Here is a 21,901-nt window from a genome sequence, read left to right as displayed (position 1 = left end):
GGGTAATAGGTAAGGACCAGCGGGACTCTGCCCCTGGTATGATTAGGGGGAGGGGGAGCAAGAGCGGAGCTGCGGGATACTGAGGAGAGTGAGGGCCTCATCTATGATGGGAGAGGGGCACTCCTTTCCTAAAGAAGGATTTCAAGTGTGCTCTCATAATTTTGTCTGGTTTAAAGGAGGTGCCAGACTACCAGTTGCGGGAAAATCGATGGTGGATCTGCAGTAATCTTAAAGATTTGGTTACAATCATCATTCAGAACAGGAAAACTGAAGAAATAATGAAGAAGAAAAAAAACTGAGGTAAATTAGTAAGAAATATAAAATCTGACATTGAGCTCCTTTACATATGTAAAAAAGAAAACAGTCTAAGTGAACATGTCCCTTTGAGAATGGAGCTGGAGAAATAGTTGTAGAGAATAACAAAAACAACACAGCAGTTAAACAAATATGTTGCATCAGTCTTTAGACTTTAACGATACAGCGTGGAAACAGGCCCTTCAGTTCATCGAGTCCTAGCCGACCACGATCACTCCATACACTAGCATTATCGTACACACTAGAGACAATTTACAAATTACAGAAGCCAATTAACCTACAAACCTGCGCGGCTTTGGAGTGTGGGAGGAAACTGGAGAACCCGGGGAAAACCCTCACTGTCACAGGGAGAACGTACAAACTGTGCAAGTAGCACCCGTAGTCAGGGTCAAACCTGGGTTTCTGGCGCATAAAACAGCAATTCTACTGCTGTGCCACAGTGCCGCCCTGTCTTTTACAGCCAAAGATACCACAGGAATCAAGTTATTATTTAAAAATATAGGAGTGGAATTAAACAGAATATTCTGCAAACTATTGAGGTTCAAGGCTACTAAATCCCCATTAATTGGCAGTTTGCATGCTGGGATTGGCAGTTTGCATGCTGGGATGCTAAAATAAGTATCTACAGAGATAGTGAATGCAATGGCTGCAATCTTCCAAAAAATCCAACATCAAGCTCATGGTCTAGAGCAGCAGCAAACACTGCCCTCCTGATTCTTTAGAGCAATGCACAGAAAAAGTACCACCAATAATGTCTCGGCAAGTTGAGCAAACCAATATCTGTGTTCTTCCCAGGTCAACAGCAAGTTGCAAAAACAAACTGTTGCAGCATCTCAGCAGGCCCAGCAGAAGCTGTGGAGGGAAATGGACAGACAACGTTTCAGGTTGGGATCTTTCTTCAGGCCGAAGGTGCTAATCGGAAGGGGGGGTCCTGACCAGAATCGGCATCTGTCCATTTCTCTCCACAGATACTGCTTGACCGACTGAGTTCCTCCAGCACTTTGTTTTTTGCTCAAGATTCCTGCATCTGCAGTCATCAAGGCTCTGTTCTCACTCAATCAGACTTGGGGTGAGGGCCCACTATGTCTACAAACAAGTCCCCAAGTCCCCGAACAAGCTCTCTTACTCCAAATTCCATCAGATCTAGAAATTCCAATGGGAAAAAATAGTTCTTAAAAAAGTCTTCTTAAAAATGGCAACATTCTTCCTAACTCATACGAACCGCTAGGCAGTGACCAATCGAAACATAGAAGCAGCATCTGGAAGTCACTGAATACCTTGAATCTCCACAGGGAGCACACAATGGTAAAAGGCAAACAGCACGCACACAAGCTTACTGTGCAACACAATGACCCACCTCATCAAGCAACACCTATCTCTGCTATGGCAGAGTCTGCAGATCCTGATTAGGACTCATCTGCCATTTCCAGAGAATTGGCGTGGAAGAAAGTAGTCCTCACTCCTGAAGAATTCCATCCGAAGATTCAGTACGGAAGTAGGCATTTGGACAACAACATCATTTCTCAGCATTCCCTCAGTAATGTAAGCACATTCATGAAGCAAGCTAGTAGTCTACTCAATGCATTTCGCAAGTCTGGTGGTAAGATTTAAAGCAGCCCATCTGATTATATTTCTATTTCTTTATGGCTGTATTCAGAATTTCAGATGGATTGGTGGCAAAAACCTAACACTGCCTTTTTTAGGCATGTTGTTTATGGTTTTGCACAACAGTATTCAACTGGTTGTGCCTCTGAAAATAGTTTCTACAAACCTTAAACTGCTCCAGTACTGGCAGAATTTCTGCACCTACAATAGATGAATCACTTGCAGTAAGCTCAGCAGATCTAATTCATGATCTCTGACTGAAAGATACCACGTAGAAAAAATATCGAAAAATTTGATCTTTACAAAATTGTGAAGGATTTATATATTTAAACCTACCTGTTAAAAGACTGAGGATGTATCCCTCTGTATTTATTGGATATCCAACTGTCACCTCATCAAACTCCCTGAAGAACTCTTGCTCCTCCACCCAGAACTCTCCCTCTTCTGCCAAGGACTGTAACTGTGCAGCCACAGCTCCATCAACTTTGTTCCAACCGTCACCTCTATTAAAAAATAGCACCAATTATAAACAGGATAACTTTATAATGAAAGACTTACATAAAAGCCTAGTGCAAAACAGTATCAAAGGATAATGGGTGGAGTGGTTTAAAGGAAGCATTGCAATAATTGTGACAAATGTGACTCAATTTGAATTTTATTGTTAAAGTACCTAACTTTTAACGAGTAACATGTCAAACATTAGTTCAGATTATATAAATTTTGTATCTGTAAGGGAGGGGGAAAATAATTGAGGGATGAGTCTGGATAGTAAATATTATGTTCTGCACAATGGCATGGGTAACATGTTGTTCAGTGAAAATTGATAGAGATTTGCTTTTCGTGCTCCAAAGGTATGGGATGGGTAAAGGACTGTGGGGAAAATAAATTTCATTTCTGGTTGTGTACCAGGTAAATCAGGCAAAACAGTTTAACGAGGGAGGGAACCGGAGGAAGTCACTGCTTTGTGGAAAGTAAAGTGAGGAATTGTCTACTTTCTATTGCAGTGGATCTGTGTAATTAATTATTTGCAGAGAGCCATTTTTTTTAAAGTAATTTCCCTGGACTAAGCAGAGCTTTTACCAATTGGAGAACATTTGGTTTCAACCAAGAAAGAGGGAAAATAATAAATCAAGCCATCTCACTGTGAACCGCAACAGCTTAGACCCAACAAATCTTCTTTGTGTATTGGAAATAAATTTACTGTTTTAAGATTACACTGATTACCAAGAAATATAACTCAAACCTATAGGCTCCATCAAAATTCATAATTCTTCAGTGCCACAGAAGGCAGTGGAGGCCAATTCACTGGATGAATTTAAAAGAGAGTTAGATATAGCTCGAGGAGCTAGTGGAATCAAGGGGTATGGGGAGAAGGCAGGCACAGGTTACAGATTGTGGATGATCAGCCATGATCACAATGAATGGCGGTGCTGGCTCGAAGGGCCAAATGACCTCCTCCTGCACCTATTTTCTATGTTTCTAAAAATCACTCAAACGATTTGAATAAGTATTAGTAATGCTATTATATTTACTGGAGAGATATTTGTATCAGTCCAGTTTTTGGCAATATTTTTTTTTAAATATTTTTAAAAAACTGACAAAAACCTTATGATGGAAAAACAAAATCAGGTCCCACAGGCTGTTGAATGTTCTTTTAGTCCACGGCCATTGCATCCTGTTGAGGATAGATGGTGAAATCGGTCTACATATCAAATGAGCAAATAAGCCCATTTGATAGAATCTTATTTCCAATTTCAGCTGAATTTGTGTCATTGCTTACAGCTAAATATTTTTAAGCCATAGTTCAAACATAACCAGATTGAACCTTAAAGACTAATTTTAAACATACACCATTGTTTGGAGAACTTTCCTAGGATGCTATTAGAGTGTCAAATATTGAAGGTGGAAGATCATCTCCAATATGACAGCTGAGATGTTTTTCAGAACTCAAGAAAAGCTCATCAGGTTTACCAGAAGTTCAGAGGTTATTTAATGGTTGAGTTTTAGTTTTTTAATTTCTAGTTTTAGAAATACAGCGCAGAAACAGACCTTTTGGCCCACTGAGTCTGCAACGACCAACGATCCCCACACACTAACACTATCCTCCGCACAATAAGGACAATTTACATTTATACCAAGCTAATTAACTTACAAACCTGTATGTCTTTGGAATGTGGGAGGAAACCGAAGATCTCTGAGAAAACCCACGCAGGTCACGGGGAGAACGTACAAACTCCGTACAGACAGCACCCGTAGTTAGGATTGAACCCAGGTCACAGACCTGGTAAGGCAGCAACTCTACCCCATGGCACCCTGCTGCCCAAGGCACCGTTGAGAATTTGTTGGAAAAAATATTGGAATAACCATTCTCTTAATATGTTTGATAGCAAAATAGATTGTTCAATATTTTCTTTCAATAAAGATATCAATGTCATGACATTAAAATAATTAATTTGAAAGGTATACAAAATTCATTTTATGTGTTCATGAAATAGAAAGGCACTGGATTCAACCAATTTGTAAAGAGATTCTATTCTGTTAGGTAAAATTAAAGTAAAGTTAGGTAGAATTGAATTAGGTGGTCTTGGTTTGCACTGTGAATGACTGATATTTTTTGGAGAGCACAAACCTCTCCAAATTTGACTGCACGGTAGTTTATATGCATTTTGTACCACTGTAACATCATAACTGCACAGAAAAACTCTTCTAATTATACTTTCTGATCAACTGTTGGGAGCTAAACTACCAAAAATTATTAGTAGGAAGGAACTACAGAAGCTGGTTTACAATGAAGATAGACACTAAATGCTGAAGTAACTCAGTGGAACAGGCAGCATCTCTGGATAGAAGGATCTAACCTGAGTTAGTCCAGTTGTTTGTGTCTATCTACCAAAAAATATTTTTAGTTTATCTTATTTGAGCAGAAGTTTATTTGCAGGGGTAAAAATAGTTTTCAAACAATAAGGCATATATATCCCAGAGTTATCTTAGAACAAGAGTGTAATGAGATGAAGTAAAGCTCGAATAAAAATATTCTCAATGGTGACACACTGGTGCAGTTGGTAGAGCTGCTGCCTTACAGCTCCAGAGACCCAGGTTTGATCCTGACCTCAGGTGCTGCCTGTGTGAACATTCCCCATGTGACCACATGGGTTTCTTCCAGGTGCTCTGATTTCCTCCTACATCCCAAAGACATTCAGGTTTGTAGGTAAATTGCTCCCCGTGTGTAGGGAGTGGATGAGAAAGTGGGATAACATAGAACTCCAGTGTGAATGGGTGATAGATGGTCGGTGTGGATTCGGTGGGCTGAAGGCCCTGTTTCATGTTGTAACTCTAAACTAAATTAAATGGACCTCAATTGTGCTCACCCACTAGATATACAAAATATCAAGCTCTAACTTGATTAATATCAATAGATTATTGCCTTTAATAGGGTGAACTAACAATGAAAAAATATGAAAGGCAAAAACACCTCTAACCTCATTTGATTTGAAAAGACAATATTTACTGCATTACCCTTCCTGCCAGGAGCCACTCCAACATCTTCTATCCCACATGTTCCTTATCCTTAGCAAATTGACATAACCATCTTTGAGTCCATTAATTTGCTTCACGTCACTAACACTGAAGGCATGAAATTCTGCACGTTCATTGAATCCTGGAAGCCAAATAGCATAAAATAATGTTATACACCAAGACAGATTCATTATCTACCAACCATCTCATTGGCTGATCACAATCTAACTGGAGTTATCTTCTATTTTTAAAACTATTGACTTTACCTTTAGTGGACCCATGAACTGAACAGCTTATAAAGCTTTTATCTTTCAAATCCCTTATCAACTCAAATTTGGATTTTTCAGGGAAGCTGACATGGTCATTCTTCTCATTGTTTTTTCTATAATTCTTTAGAGTCCATCGATCAGCCAGGCCTCCTGTGATGTCCACCAGAGCTTCAGCCACTTGTCCAGCCCAAAGCATTTCATAACAGCCATGGAGTCTTTGGAAAGTATATAAATGGCTATGTCAATGTCATTGCCAAATAATTGCAATTCAAATTTATTTTACATCTTAATTACAACTAAACACTTTAATCATATATGGATATGGCTGCCAAATATTTTAATAATAGAAGAACATTTTCAGATGAATAAACATTGGTTCATTCTACTTTGAAAATTACGAAATGAGTCTTGCTAATGGCTTTTAAGACTTATTAAAACACTCACTCAAACTCATCTTACATATAAGTAGGTCTTACTTGCAGGATTGGTGGGGACAAAAGATAACCATAACAGAAGGTGGCAGAGAAAGGTTCAATCTCTTGCCTAGAGGAGGGGACTCGAGGACCAGAGGATACAGGTTCAAGGTGAAGGGGAAATGATTTAATAGGAATCTGAGGGGTAACTTTTTTACACAAAGGGTGGTGAGTGTGTGGAACAAGCTGCCAGAGGAGGTAATTGAGGCAGGGACTATCCCAACATTTAAGAAACAGTTTGACAGGTACATGGATAGGACAAGTTTAGAGGGATATGTACCAAACACAGGCAGGTGGGACGAGGGTAGCTGGGACACTGTTGGCCGGTGTGGGCAAGTTGGCTAAAAGGGCCTGTTTCCACACAGTATCACTCTATGACTCTAATAAACTAATGAGAAATTGAAAATATAAGGAGAGAGTGAAAAACAAGCAATAAACGTTAAAAGAATCACTTTTTAGTGAGAGAAACGTAAGGATCATAAAGCAGCAATGCAGATCAGAAGGCTTGACGGTGGAATAAAGAACACTTCAGTTATCCAGGCACATCTAATTTATGATATTCTGGTGGCCATGTTGGTCTGTAGAAAGGACAAGATGTTCTGGGACGTTAAGGACAAAATACATGTTGAGAGATGTAAAATTTGCAACATACGGCCAAAAATTACAATAACCCAGCAGAGTGCAAACAACGGAAAGATAGACTAAGAATGCATCAGTCCTAGCTTTGGTTTAACACTCGGGTTTGTCCAAAGATGAGGGAAGAGCAAAATCAGTGAACCAGTTCACCACACATCCTATGTGGCCTTTTAAGATTATACTTGACTCAGGCTAACCTATCCCTTTATACTTAGCACATTGTACCTTTTCCAATTCCCTCACCAATACATTCTAACATTGAATATTAAACCAGTCCTAGTATTTTTTTTAAGTTTCTTTATTCTGATGAATAATACAATAATAAAATAAGCATAAATCTGTTTCGGAAGAATTACAAAAACAACTTGAAAAGCTACAAGAAGATCTCATTTATATTAAGAAAGAAAATACATTAGAGCTTGCATATGTAGGTATGTAGGTTAATTTGACTGGGTAAATGTAAAAAATTGTCCCTAATGTGTGTAGGATAGTGTTAATGTGCGGGGATCGCTGGGCGGCGCGGACTTGGTGGGCCGAAAAGGCCTGTTTCCGCGCTGTATATATATGATATGATATATATATCTGGAGAAAATCCAAATGAGAATGTGAATTCCTTTATATGACCCCACTTCAATGCAATAAGTGTACAGTAAAATGTCAGTTACACATTAAGTTGGATTGCTAAAAATTCCTTACTTGGCATATGCTTTTTCCAATAATGGTAGCCAAAACACTTCTTCAGAGCGACAACGAGAAAAACAGAGCTTGCGTCTGATACATGGCAACCGATTGTCTATTATAACTTCAACCCACTGTCCAAATTTCCAAAATCTACATTTTAAACATCCTGATTGTATCCATGAATCCTGGCCAGGGGGTACCACCTATGTTGGATAAAAATATGTAAGATTTAGCAAAAACAACATGAAGGTAAATGCATTTTGTCAAGAATGTTAACAGCATTGCACTATTAAACGATGGGTGAGGTCTTTTGTCTGGGATGTCAGAGATTGGTCTCCCACCTCCCATATTTTCCCAATTATTGTCGACCTCTCCACCCATAAGGTAATAGGAGAGGGGGGGGAGGGAGAGGGGGGGAGGGAGAGGGGGGAGGGAGAGGGGGGAGGGAGAGGGTGGGGAGGGAGAGGGGGGGAGGGAGAGGGGGGAGGGAGAGGGGGGAGGGAGAGGGGGGAGGGAGAGGGGGGAGGGAGAGGGGGGAGGGAGAGGGGGGAGGGAGAGGGGGGAGGGAGAGGGGGGAGGGAGAGGGGGGGAGGGAGAGGGGGGGAGGGAGAGGGGGGGAGGGAGAGGGGGGGAGGGAGAGGGGGGGAGGGAGAGGGGGGGAGGGAGAGGGGGGGAGGGAGAGGGGGAAGGGAGAGGGGGGGAGGGAGAGGGGGGGAGGGAGAGGGGGGGAGGGAGAGGGGGGGAGGGAGAGGGGGGGAGGGAGAGGGAGAGGGGGGGAGGGAGAGGGGGGGAGGGAGAGGGGGGGAGGGAGAGGGGGGGAGGGAGAGGGGGGAGGGAGAGGGGGGAGGGAGAGGGGGGAGGGAGAGGGGGGAGGGAGAGGGGGGAGGGAGAGGGGGGAGGGAGAGGGGGGAGGGAGAGGGGGGAGGGAGAGGGGGGAGGGAGAGGGGGGAGGGAGAGGGGGGAGGGAGGGGGGGGAGGGAGAGGGGGGGAGGGAGAGGGGGGGAGGGAGAGGGGGGGAGGGAGAGGGGGGGAGGGAGAGGGGGGAGGGAGAGGGGGGAGGGAGAGGGGGGGAGGGAGAGGGGGGAGGGAGAGGGGGGGAGGGAGAGGGGGGGAGGGAGAGGGGGGGAGGGAGAGGGGGGAGGGAGAGGGGGGGAGGGAGAGGGGGGGAGGGAGAGGGGGGGAGGGAGAGGGGGGAGGGAGAGGGGGGGAGGGGGAGGGAGAGGGGGGGAGGGAGAGGGGGGGAGGGAGAGGGGGGGAGGGAGAGGGGGGGAGGGAGAGGGGGGGAGGGAGAGGGGGGAGGGAGAGGGGGGAGGGAGAGGGGGGAGGGAGAGGGGGGGAGGGAGAGGGGGGAGGGAGAGGGGGGGAGGGAGAGGGGGGGAGGGAGAGGGGGGGAGGGAGAGGGGGGGAGGGAGAGGGGGGGAGGGAGAGGGGGGGAGGGAGAGGGGGGGAGGGAGAGGGGGGGAGGGAGAGGGGGGGAGGGAGAGGGGGGGAGGGAGAGGGGGGGAGGGAGAGGGGGGGAGGGAGAGGGGGGGAGGGAGAGGGGGGGAGGGAGAGGGGGGGAGGGAGAGGGGGGGAGGGAGAGGGGGGGAGGGAGAGGGGGGGAGGGAGAGGGGGGGAGGGAGAGGGGGGGAGGGAGAGGGGGGAGGGAGAGGGGGGGAGGGAGAGGGGGGAGGGAGAGGGGGGGAGGGAGAGGGGGGGAGGGAGAGGGGGGGAGGGAGAGGGGGGGAGGGAGAGGGGGGGAGGGAGAGGGGGGGAGGGAGAGGGGGGGAGGGAGAGGGGGGGAGGGAGAGGGGGGGAGGGAGAGGGGGGGAGGGAGAGGGGGGGAGGGAGAGGGGGGGAGGGAGAGGGGGGGAGGGAGAGGGGGGGAGGGAGAGGGGGGGAGGGAGAGGGAGGGGGGGAGGGAGAGGGAGGGGGGGAGGGAGAGGGAGGGAGGGAGGGAGAGGATGCTGCACCAATGCAGGAGAGGTTTGGGCCCAATGGGTCCACTTGGTCTAGTCAAACCATAAAAATCAGCTTCCAAGCTGCATGCAGCAGCTATTCTGGACACTTTACAGAGCCACAATAAATAGCTCCATGTGCCATTTCTGGCAAACTAACATTATGAAACCTCCAATCAATTGTAAAACATAAGCAGCATCGTATTTGTGAACCATGATAATTACTTTAAGTAATTAAATTAAATTTGGACTGCCTTGCAGCAAATTTGAAAGGTTTCCAAGGTAACTCTGTACGATTTATTATCATAGGATTAAACCAATTTTGGTTTCAATAGTTTCAATTAATTATCTAATAAATACTTTCCTCCTGTTTTCAGACTAGACAGCATGCTTTGCGCAAGCTTACACCATTGATTGAAACAGCAAGCAGTCAACATAAATAACTAATTTAACAAGCAAAGTAATGGTACATCATAAATTTAAAATTAGAAAAGGAAAATTGCATCAATGCTATATCCCATCTCAGGTCACATTTGGTAGTTTTGCGAGTATAGTCTCACAAATAATTTTGTTTTCCAATTGTCTTTCTACTTATGCAGAGAACCCAAATTCAATCTAGTTAATACCTGCAGAATTTTGTTTTAGAAAATAAGCAATAGTACTCATCACAGAATCAGTACAACCATCATGGGTACAATCTTCCCGACCATCAAAAGCACCTACACAAGGTGATGCCTCAGGTAGGTGGCGTCTGTTATCAAGGACTCGCACTATCTGGGCCACGCCCTCTTCTCACTGCTTACGAGGCCTGACGTCCCACACCACCAGGTTCAGGAATAGCTGTTTCTTAAAACTATCAGTTTCTTGATCAAAAGACCAAAATTAGAACTATTGTTTAAACTAAACGGCATGGTGGCGCAGCGGTAGAGTTGCTGCCTTACAGCGAATGCAGCGCCGGAGACTCAGGTTCGATCCTGACTACGGGCGCCGTCTGTACGGAGTTTGTACCTTCTCCCCGTGACCTGCGTGGGTTTTCTCCGAGATCTTCGGTTTCCTCCCACACTCCAAAGACGTACAGGTATGTAGGTTAATTGACTGGGTAAATGTAAAAATTATCCCTAGTGTGTGTAGGATAGTGTTAATGTGCGGGGATCGCTGGGTGGCGTGGACCCGGTGGGCCGAAGGGCCTGTTTCAGCGCTGTATCTCTAAATATAAATCTAAAAAAATCTAAATCTAATCATGTAATCAGGTCACGGTTATTGTGAAATGCACAAGTACAGTGAGATACAGGTACAATGAAAATTTTGCATGTAATGGTATCACAGACACACGGACTCTGGCAATGCATAAAAAAACTGTTAAAAATATTGCATAAAAATTCTGAAAGACAGGTAAAAAAATACAGACAATGTAAAAAGCAAGACATTAGTGCAAAATTTACAAAAAGAAGGTCCATGATGGTGGAAGAGGTGGACTTTCAGAAGGCCTTCGACAAGGTCCCACATAGGAGATTGGGGTACAAACTTAAAGCACACGGTATTGGGGGTTCAGTGTTGAGGTGGATAGAGAATTGGTTGGCGGACAGGAAGCAAAGAGTAGGAATAAACGGGTCCTTTTCGGAATGGCAGGCAGTGACTAGTGGGGTACCGCAAGGCTCAGTGCTGGGACCCCAGTTATTTACAATATATATTAATGATTTGGACGAGGGAATTGAATGCAATATCTCTAAGTTTGCGGATGACACGAAGCTGGGTGGCAGTGTTAGCTGCGAGGAGGATGCTAGGAGGCTGCAGAGTGACTTGGATAGATTAGGAGAGTGGGCAAATGCATGGCAGATGCAATATATTGTGGATAAATGTGAGGTTATCCACTTTGGCGGCAAGAACAGGAAAGCAGAGTATTACCTGAATGGTGGCCAATTAGGAAAAGGGGAGATGCAACGTGACCTGGGTGTCATGGTGCACCAGTCATTGAAAGCAAGCGTGCAGGTGCAGCAGGCAGTGAAGAAAGCGAATGGTATGTTAGCATTCATAGCAAGAGGATTTGAGTATAGGAGCAGGGAGGTTCTGCTGCAATTGTACAGGGCCTTGGTGAGACCGCACCTAGAGTATTGTGTACAGTTTTGGTCTCCTAATCTGAGGAAAGACATTCTAGCCTTAGAGGGAGTACAGAGAAGGTTCACCAGATTGATCCCTGGGATGGCAGGACTTTCATATGAAGAAAGACTGGATAGACTAGGCTTATACTCGCTGGAATTTAGAAGACTGAGGGGGGATCTTATTGAAACGTATAAAATTCTTAAGGGGTTGGAGAGGCTAGATGCGGGAGGATTGTTCCCGATGTTGGGGAAGTCCAGAACCAGGGGTCACAGCTTAAGGATAAGGGGGAAGTCTTTTAGGACCGAGATGAGAAAACATTTCTTCACACAGAGAGTGGTGAGTCTGTGGAATTCTCTGCCACAGAAGGTAGTTGAGGCCAGTTCATTGGCTATATTTAAGAGGGAGTTAGATGTGGCCTTTGTGGCTAAAGGGATCAGGGGGCATGGAGAGAAGGCAGGTGCAGGTTACTGAGCTGGATGATCAGCCATGATCATATTGAATGGCGGTGCAGGCTCGAAGGACCGAATGGCCTCCTCCTGCACCTATTTTCTATGTTTCTATGTTACGTAGTGTTGGGTTGCCAAGGTGGTCACATTAGTTGTTATTACGGTCACACAAGTTGTTTCAATAATCTGTTAGTTGTAAGGAAGTAACTGTTCCTGAAGCTGATGGTGTGTGACCTGAGTACAGGCTTCTGCCCTCTTGCTGGTCAGTGGAGCAAGAAGAGGCATGGCCTGGATGGTGGGCATCCTCGCTGATAAATACCACATTCTGAGGCAGCAACTCATTTAGATGCCTTTTTGTGGTGGGGAGGGCTATGCCCAGGATGGTCTGGGCTGAGTCCAGCAGCCTCTTACATTCCTGTACATTGGAAATGCCATAACAAGCAGCCAGTCGGGATACTTTATACAGTGCATCTGCAGAAGTTTGTTAAGAGATTTTGGTGACACGCCAAATCTCTTTAAACTTCAAAGAAGGCAGAGGCATTGGCACTCCTCCTTTGTCATTTTATCTGCGTGCTGTTCTCGGTACAGGTCACCTGAGGTATCAATGCCCGTGAGCTTGAAACTGCTTATTCTCTCCATCCACTGATGACAGCTGGCATGTGGTCCTGACTTCATCTTTCTTGAGTCAACAATTAGCTTTGTGGTTTTTATGACGTTGAACGAGAAGTTGTTGTTGCTGCATTATTCTCAAATTCAAGGGAATCTGTATCTACAGGAGGCATAGGTACCAAGCTAAATAGACAGAATGGGCGAGTAACTCTACATACCACTGGATAATTAAGAAACCCAGTGAAGTGGCACTTAATTTGATCACAGGACAGTGTAAACTATTCTGCAGCCAAATAAGTCATTTCAAAGTGCAATGAACAAAAAGTGCTGAAAACATTCAACAGGTCAGGCAGCATCTCTGAAAATGAAAAATGTCAGAACTTAGAGAGAGGGGAACCTTGTTAGTTTAATGCTGCAGAGGTTTGAGTGAGAAATGGACAGCACAAAAGAGTATATTTGATAGAGTGAGGCCAGGGTTGACCTGGTGAGAAGCTGTTGATGAAGTCACCTAGTTGAAAGGTTAACAAGAGATATGAAGCTTAGTTCATAGGAACAAGTCAGTATGAATCCAAATTTGAAATCATGTACAAAATTCACCCGAAATCTGACACCCAACGTCATCTGCCATACCCAAGAATGTTAGGAAGTACATTCCAATATATTAGCCTTACACCCGAGCCAAATTACTATTATCGCTCGTTACATGACCTCATGGTTGAGGCTGGGAACTGGACAATGTAAACAAGTCACATGTAAACCTGTAACAGGGGCTCGCTATGGGACTTGTCCCAAGAATGTATCACTTTAATTTTCCATTCACTCTGCCTGTTCTGTCTGCAGCCTCCTGCCCTGTAACAACATGGCCCAATATAACCTCATCTTCTGACTTGACACACGAGAGCCTTCTGGACTCAAAATGAATAACTCAAAAGTAACTCACTTTCTCTGTTTCTATCTGGACAGGCCAGTTCTGCTGCAAGTCATGCATTTGGAATGTCGACTCAGATTTCCCCTCTCCACTGGCACATCCTGACCAGCTGGACCTTTCTTGCAGCTCTGTCTTTCACAGTTTTAAACATCCTTCTTTGTTTTTAGTCTCTCTCCCTTATTTCCTTCCATTTTCTAGCAAACAGAAGACTTCATAAATAAACGTATCACCATGGCAACCCTGGCCTTGCCCAAACAGAGAAATTCCATTTGTCTTATATATTCCTTCCCTACAATCCTGGCAATTTAAAGCCGACGTGTTTTTTTTTCTCCCAGTTTTGTTGCAGGGTCTGGCTCGAAGGGCCGAATGGCCTACTCCTGCACCTATTGTCTATTACATTACAAAATGGCGGCACTGCCCTAGCAGCTGCCGCTCACCTGCGGTCCATTTGTCTTTGTGTTTTTGTTGTTTTTTTTGTCTTAGTTGTAGTTGTGATGTGGTGTTTTTGTGTTTGTGTACTATGTGTGTATGTGGGGGGGAGGGGGAAACTAACACATATTTACTAACACTGTAAATATGTGTCCCTTCCGAACGGAGACCCGACCTTTGTTTTCTGGGCCGTGTCGCCGTTCCTGCTGCGGCCTACCATCGGCCCAACTCCTGGAGCTGTCGGCCTCCATCGGACTTACCATCCAAGTCCGTGGATCGGACTTACCATCACCGGAGCCGGCCGTCTTCGGAGGCTGCGGGAGCGGCTGCGACTCGCCTTAGGCTCGGGCCGCATGGATGCCGACATCGGGAGCTCCGGCAGCGGCAGCGTGTTCGCCCGCCCCGGATCGCGGGGCTTGGGGCGCGGACATTTCACCGTCCGGCGCGGCCTAAGATGGCCGCGGGATATTTCTCTGCTGGGCGGGCGCTTCAATGTCGGGAGCCACGACCGCCCCGACGTGCAGCAACAGCGGCAGCAGCAGCGTGTTCGCCCGCCCCGGATCGGACTTATCATCGGCGGAGCCGGCCGTCTTCGGAGGCTGCGGGAGCGGCTGCGACGCGACGCGCCTTGGGCTCGGCCCGCTGTGGACCGTCCGGTGCGGCCTGCAACCACAACAACCTGACTGCGGGCGAGGACAGCAGGAGAAGGGAAAGACATTGTGGCCTTCCATCACAGTGAGGAGAGAGAGGACTGGAGGAGACTCACTGTGATGGATGTTTCTTTGATGGATGTTTCTTTTTTTGTGTGTTTTTGGGGTTGGGTGGTTTGAGTGCCTGTTTGATGCTTTTATTGTTGGACTGTGTTTTTGGGGGTTTTGGGGTGTGTGATTTGAATGCCTATTTAATGCTTCTATTGTTGGACTGTGTTTTGGGGGGTTTTTGGGGTTGGGTAATTTGGGTGCCTGTTTAGTGCTTTTATTGTTAGACTGTGGGTGATTGAATTAACATTTTGTTCAAGATGGCCGCGCCGTTGTGTTTGGCTGCCTGCCACTGTATGTTTCTTTTTTTTCCTAGTCAGATGTGCAGCACTTTGGTCAACGTGGGTTGTTTTTAAATGTGCTATACAAATAAATTGACTTGACTTGACTTGACTATTGTCTTTCACAAGAAATGTTAACAGTTTCTCATTCCACTGATGCTATCTTACCTGTTAAGTGTTTCAACCATAGACAATAGGTGCAGGAGTAGGCCATTCGGCCCTTCAAGCCAGCACTGCCATTCAACGTAATCATGGCTAATCATTCACAATCAGTACCCCGTTCCTGCCCTCTCCCCATACCTCCTGACTCCACTAGCTCCATCTAACTCTCTCTTGATAGCATCCAGAGAATTGGCCCCCACTGCCTTCTGAGGCAGAGAATTCCACAGATTTACAACTCTCTTGAGTGAAAAAGTTTTTCCTCATCTCCGTTCTAAAAGGCCTACCCCTTATCCTTAAACTGTGGCCCCTGGTTCTGGACTCCCCCAACATTGGGAACATGTTTCCTGCCTCTAGCGTGTCCAATCCCTTAATAATCTTATATGTTTCAATAAGATCCCCTCTCATCCTTCTAAATTCCAGTGTATACAAGCCTAGTCGCTCCAGTCTTTCAACATATGACAGTCCCGCCATTCCGGGAATTAACCTAGTGAACCTACGCTGCACTCCCTCAATAGCAAGAATGTCCTTTCTCAAATTTGGAGACCAAAACTGCACACATTACTCCAGGTACGGTCTCACTAGGGCCCCATACAACTACAGAAGGATCTCTTTGCTCCTATACTCAACTCCTCTTGTCATAATGGCCAACATTAATGCAGCGTAGGTTCACTAGGTTAATTCCCGGAATTGCAGGACTGTCGTATGTTGGAAAACTGGAGCGACTAGGCTTGTATACACAGTTTAAGAATAAGGGGTAGGCTATTTAGAAAGGAGATGAGGAAAAACATTTTCAGTCAGAGTTGTAAATCTGTGGGATTCTCTGCCTCATTAGGCAGTGAAGGCCAATTCTCTGGATGCTTTCAAGAGAGAGCTAGATAGAGCTCTTAAAGATAGTGGAGTCAGGGGGTATGGGGAGAAGGCAAGAACGGGGTACTGATTGTGAATGATCAGCCATGATCACATTGAACGGCGGTGCTGGCTCGAAGTCCGAATGGTCTACTCCTGCACCTATTGTCTTTTATCTATTCTCTAACATGTCATTAGCTTTCTTCACTGCCTGCTGTATCTGCATGCTTACTTTTAGTGACTCTTGAACAAGGACACCCAGATCTCTTTGTACTTCCCCATTTCCTAACTTGATAATAATCTGCCTTCCTATTCTTACCACCAAAGTGGATAACCTCACATTTATCCACATTAAACTGCATCTGCCATGCACCTGCCCACTCACACAACCTGTCCAAGTCACCCTGCATCCTCATAGCATCCTCACACTTCACACTGCCATCCAGCTTTGTGTCATCTGCAAATTTGCTAATGTTACTTTTACTCCCTTCACCCACGTCATTTTCTGATTGAATTTCAGATTTGCAGCATCAGCAGTTTTTTTTACTTTCTCCATTGAAAGATTGACACTTTCGAGGCAACATAACAATCCATTTTCCCTGCAGCCAAGGGGAAACCAGGCAATCTGTTGTGGGGTGTAGATGGTCAGATATATTCTGATCAGTGCACAAAAGTGAGCATCTCTTTACATCTTCAAAACTCATGACATGTCCTCTAGAACCTGATATCTTATGTGAGAAACTGCACCTCCAATAATACAACGTCCTTCAATTCCACCTTGAAGTATCAGCCTTTTGGACTGAAGTTTGAGTCCACAAGTTTTGAGCCAAAAGTACAATCACTGAACCATTCGGTGGAAGAGATAGAGCACTATGCCCCGTCATACACACTTCTTTTGTTGCTTTTAAAGAACCATGCTTTATCACCTGTGGTGCTCAAACATTTCGGAATAAAATGAAGTCCATGCCAAATTAACATACTGCTAGCAACATCAGCTTATTCTTGAATTCCTAATTAAAGCAAATGCTCAAATGGAGACTCTTCTCCAGCCCCAAAACAGCTGTCAAAGCAGAAGGTAAAAGGATTACAAGTAAAAGTTATGCATTCCTTTCATCAATATTACAATTAGCTCTAAATACTTTCAATTGAAGTACCTTTTCCAACAGCAGTCTGTTCTTATGCAAAGCTTCACATGCACATAAGAACCAGCAATCTCCTAAAAGACCTTGCTTGATCTGTCCATCCTGCAGTTTTTCTGAGAACAACCGAGGAGATTTTGCAATTTCCTAGAAGTTCCAAACAAATAAAAGTCAGATAACACACAAAGTCAGTCGAGGACTCAGGCCCCAACTTACTTTACAACAATCACCTCTTCAGGCATTCTTTGAAAATTTGAACAGCAACATATTTAAATTCTAATGTAGATTCAAGATTATAGTTAAGCTTAAGCTAATTCATGTTGCAAAAGGACGACTTCATTTAAATGTTTCAAAAATATATGTGCAAAAATCATTCTTTAATAAATAATGTTAAAGAATTACCCACATGCCCAAAAGAAGTTGTAAGCCTCAATGTGCCTCTGCCAATTCAAGTGTTCAATTCATTCTCATTCTCCTGGTATTCCCCCATAAGTTCCTGCTGAATCTGCTTCCGTCTGCCTCTCTGCCAATCTCATTATTCAGTATTTCTCCTTATCACATCAGATTAGTTTGCCAATTTTTGTAAATTTGTTACCATGTTTCCAAGCAATAAAAAGAACTTCACCTTATTCACACAAACATAATCCCTCATGATTTGAACATCATTATTAAATCACTCTGAACCTTCTCAGTTATTACAGCTTCTCTCGTCACACGTTGAAGTGTCTCATTCTTGCTGAATTCACCTCTGAAACCTCATTACTTCTACAATCTAGTGCCCCGATTTAATGGGAATATTCAAAATGCCGCAGAGCCAGGTGATTTATAAAGTCATTAAAATAATATTCTCCCCTTTTTTTTCTTTGCTTGCATCTGTATGGAAGCGATCTTCTTTAATGACATTATCAATGTGTTCTACTACCTTCAAATACAGGTGTATGTAAAAACACAGATCACAACACCTGCTCCCCGGTCAAAATGATACTGTTTAATTTTAATCATCTTTCCTTCTCATTTTTCATCCCAAAATGTGTGAAACACAGAATAATCAGATTAAGTCAATCGTGTGTCATTTTATTGGGTCTGCTATTACCCACATGGACTAAAGTGCCTCAATGATAACTACCAATAGCATTGTGTAATTAAATTATGTATCTGCTCTACAGCTAAAAGACTCACTTAAACCTGGGAACTTAAACTTCCCCCCATTCACTAGGAAGATAAAATTCAGTCATTCAATTGCTCTGTAAACTATACCAAACATCAGTGTGGGATATTGCAGAATATAAAAAGGATTTATATGTAAGCAATGTAAGCACCAACAATCATGTGAGCCTCTGAAAGCATTCCTGAGGCTCCTTTAAAACAGATTCACACCTGTGGTCGCAACCATGAAATTTCACCATAGAATTTGGCAATGGGTGTGGAATAACTAGAAAACAGAGACGTGCTGGTGGCAGGGAAGTCAGCATCTTCAAACTGTGATCTCTCTGGAGTCTCCATATCTGAAATGATCATTGTCACAGACGTTTTCACACATGCTCAAAGGAATCTCAGCAGGATGGGATTTTGGCTTTGTCAGTTTCTTCTTTAGACTGAGAATAAAATAAGATCATTATAAGGTGAATGGCTGAAACACAATACAATTTTTTTCAATTATGGATGAATGATCAGGAAAATAATATCACAATATCTGCACAGACCCATCAGCCCACAATATCGGTGACAACTATGAAGCCACCTCATCTGCCTGCGTCTGTTCCTTATCCCTCCATACTGTGCATGCTCATGTTCCTGTCTAAATGCATTTTAAATGTCAGTATCATGTCTGGCACTTACATCATCAACCCAAGCAGGTCATTCCTGAAAACTACCACCCTCTGTGTAAAACAACTTGCCTCACATCTCCGATAATCTTTCCTTCTCTATCCTTAAGAGCTATGGGCTCCAGTGTTTGACATTTCTACCCTGTAAAAGAGACTCTATTTACCCGATGTCTCTTATAATTTTATAAACATCTTCTTAGGTTTCTCCTCAGCCTTCGATACTTCAGAAAAAGCAATGCAAGTTTGTCCAATCTCTCCTCATAGCAAATACGCTAGCCCAGGCAACATTCCAGTGAACTTCTCCTGTGCCTTCTCCAAATCCTTCACATCCTAACTGTAACGGGGCGACTAGAACTACCACATTTGCAACCAAACCAAAATTTTATACAGCTGTAACATGACTTCCAGACTCTTATACTCAAAGGCCCAACCAATGAAGGCAAGAATACCATATGGCTTCTTTACCACTTATCTATTCCTGTTGCCACTTTCAGAGTTATGGACATGCAACTCAAGATTCCCCTGTACATCAAGCTACTAAAGGTTCTGCCATTTGCGATATACCTTTCCCTTAAATTTAATCTCTGAAAATGTAACATCTCACACTTGCCCAGATTAAACTCATTCTACCATTTCTCTGTTCATATCTGCAATTGATCTATATCCCGCTGTATAATTCGACAAGACAAAAAAGGAAATGGCAAGTAATTTAAACCAATATTCTGCATCATTCTTCACAGCGAATGACACTGCAAGCATCTCAATGATTGCAGATGGACGACAGAGGAGACAAAAGGAGCTGCAGATGTCGGTTTACAAAAAAAAAGACACAAAGCACTGGAGTAACTCAGCGGGTCAGGCAACATCTCCGGAGAACATGGATTTATGCTCTCCAGAGATGCTGCCAAACCCATTGAGATTCTAGCACGTTGTGTCTTTTAGCAGGTGGACTAGTTTTAAGAGAATATTGGAAGAAACAGATGGCATCAGGACCAAATTCAAGTGTTTTGAAGAAAGTGGCTGCTGAGATAGCAGAAACATTGGCTGAAAATTTTCAGAGTTTAAGGTACAGTAGGGTGCTGGCAGATTGTGAAGGCCCAAATGTGATGCCCTAGCTCAAGAAGCGAGGGAGAGAAAAAGCAGGAAACTTTCGGCCAGTTAGCTTAATGACTGTAGTTGGGAAATGCCGAAGTCTATAATCATGAAGAAAATAGAAAAACGTAACGCAAACAAATCAACATGATTTTATGAAAGGAAATAAATTAAGAGAGGAAAATCATGCTTAACAAACTTATGGCCACACAACAAGTACAGTGTGAGGAAGCCTGTCGATGCATTGTATTTGGATTTCCTGTTGGCATTGAATAAGGTGCCATGTACGTACAGGTATGTAGGTTAATTGGCTGGGTAAATGTTAAAATTGTCCCTAGTGGGTGTAGGATAGTGTTAATGTACGGGGATCGCTGGGCGGCACGGACTTGGTGGGCCGAAAAGGCCTGTTTCCGGCTGTATATATATGATGATGATGATAATGTGAGCTCATCATATTGGGGAAGTATGTTAACATGGATTGCAGGCTGGTTACCACACAGAAGACTGAATCAGAATTAGTAGGTCTTTCTCAGGTGAGAAATATGCCTAAGGAGCACTCCTTTGCCCTCAACTACTTATTATCTATATTAATGACTTTGGGAGGGGAATGCGGTGCAAGATATTCAAGTTTGCTAATGAGATGGAAATAGGTGGGAAGGTAAATTTGCTGATGAGATTAAAAAAATAGGTGGAAAGGTATGCTGCAAAGAGGATATTTGGAATAATCTGCAACATAAACTGAGTTAGCAAAAAGAACAGGCAAATTAGTTTAACATTGTGCACTTCAACAACACCAAAAAATAGGAGGAGCCACCAAGTCCCCCTCAAGCCTACTTCGCTATGTAACGGCTAAACTCTGCTTCAACACCTCTTCTGTGCCAGGTTCCTTTAACCCTCAATTCCTCAATCTTCCAAATATTTATCTATCTCCATCTTTAATACATCCAGTGATCTGGCCTCCATCATTCTCTTGGGCAGAGAATTCCAGAGATTCACCAGCTTCTTCACAGCCGACTTTGGTAAGAGAAACAAAATGCAAACCATTGTCTAAAGGTAGAGAAAAGGCAAGTGAGTAAAGTACAGAGAAAGTTTATTTAAAAATATATCACCATTGGAGGCAGTTCAGACAAGATTCATTAGACTAGTTCCCAGGATACGAAGTTTGTCCTATCATGAACCGTCAAAACAGTTAAATCTGGATTCTTTAGAGTAGAGAAATAAAAGTTGAACCGATTCAAACATAAGATTCAAAGCATGTTAAGATAGATGTTATCATAAGTCTTAACATAGTTACAAAATAAGGGGGCAATGGTTTAAAACTGAGGTGCGCAGAAATTTCTCCTCATTGACGATGGCGAATGTCTGAAATTCTGCATCAGACACTGGTGTTTCCCAGCACTGGAAGTATTTGAAGAGAAAATAGATATATTTTTGAAAGATTGGTGATTTAAAGAATATGAAGAATTGGCACAGAAAAGATTAAACTTAGGGGCATTCAATATGTCAGGGAAGGCTCGAGGGGTTCAAGTGACCTACTCCTGCTTCTATTTTCTCATATTTTGGTTCCTATGAAGCGCTGCAAATGCCGGAGGCAACATATCGCGGTACTTCACCCCGATTAAACTATCAACATTACACTGTTTAAGTATCTATTAATGACCATTCTGCAACTACTCCTTACATCATTGCTGTTCTGGCTCTACATTAGAACTGCAAGTCATCACTGTTCTGTTGCCAATGCAGTGACATAATAAATTATCAAAATGAACTGTTAAAACAAATAATCACCAAAAGAAAACAAATGAAAGTAATGTTTTAAGAACTGTACAGAATTTGTTTTGCTGATTCTCTCA

General features: G+C 43.8%; 1 protein-coding gene across 3 annotated transcripts in view; it reads right to left on the bottom strand.

The window, feature by feature from the left end:
• The window catches only part of capn10 (calpain 10), a 44,498-nt gene that overhangs the window by 18,719 nt on the left and 3,878 nt on the right, over positions 1-21,901 (bottom strand). For 2 of the 3 annotated variants that reach the window (XR_013547996.1, XM_078410234.1), the window contains exons 2-7: positions 18,508-18,725; positions 17,146-17,277; positions 7,511-7,698; positions 5,703-5,920; positions 5,437-5,578; positions 2,257-2,423 (exon numbers count right to left, since the gene is read on the bottom strand). Coding sequence is in view for 2 of the 3 variants with exons in the window: in XM_078410234.1 (XP_078266360.1) it covers positions 2,257-2,423; positions 5,437-5,578; positions 5,703-5,920; positions 7,511-7,698; positions 17,146-17,277; positions 18,508-18,648 (988 nt within the window). In the remaining variant the exon portion in view is untranslated. The remainder of the gene's footprint in view (positions 1-2,256; positions 2,424-5,436; positions 5,579-5,702; positions 5,921-7,510; positions 7,699-17,145; positions 17,278-18,507; positions 18,726-21,901) is intronic. The other variant, XM_078410235.1, reaches the window with a different exon arrangement.

The sequence above is a fragment of the Rhinoraja longicauda genome, chromosome 13 (genome assembly GCF_053455715.1).
Source record: "Rhinoraja longicauda isolate Sanriku21f chromosome 13, sRhiLon1.1, whole genome shotgun sequence".
NCBI classification, from domain to species: domain Eukaryota; kingdom Metazoa; phylum Chordata; class Chondrichthyes; order Rajiformes; family Arhynchobatidae; genus Rhinoraja; species Rhinoraja longicauda.
The sequence above is the reverse complement of the archived record's forward strand: the minus strand, read 5'-3'. Positions and strand labels throughout refer to the sequence as shown.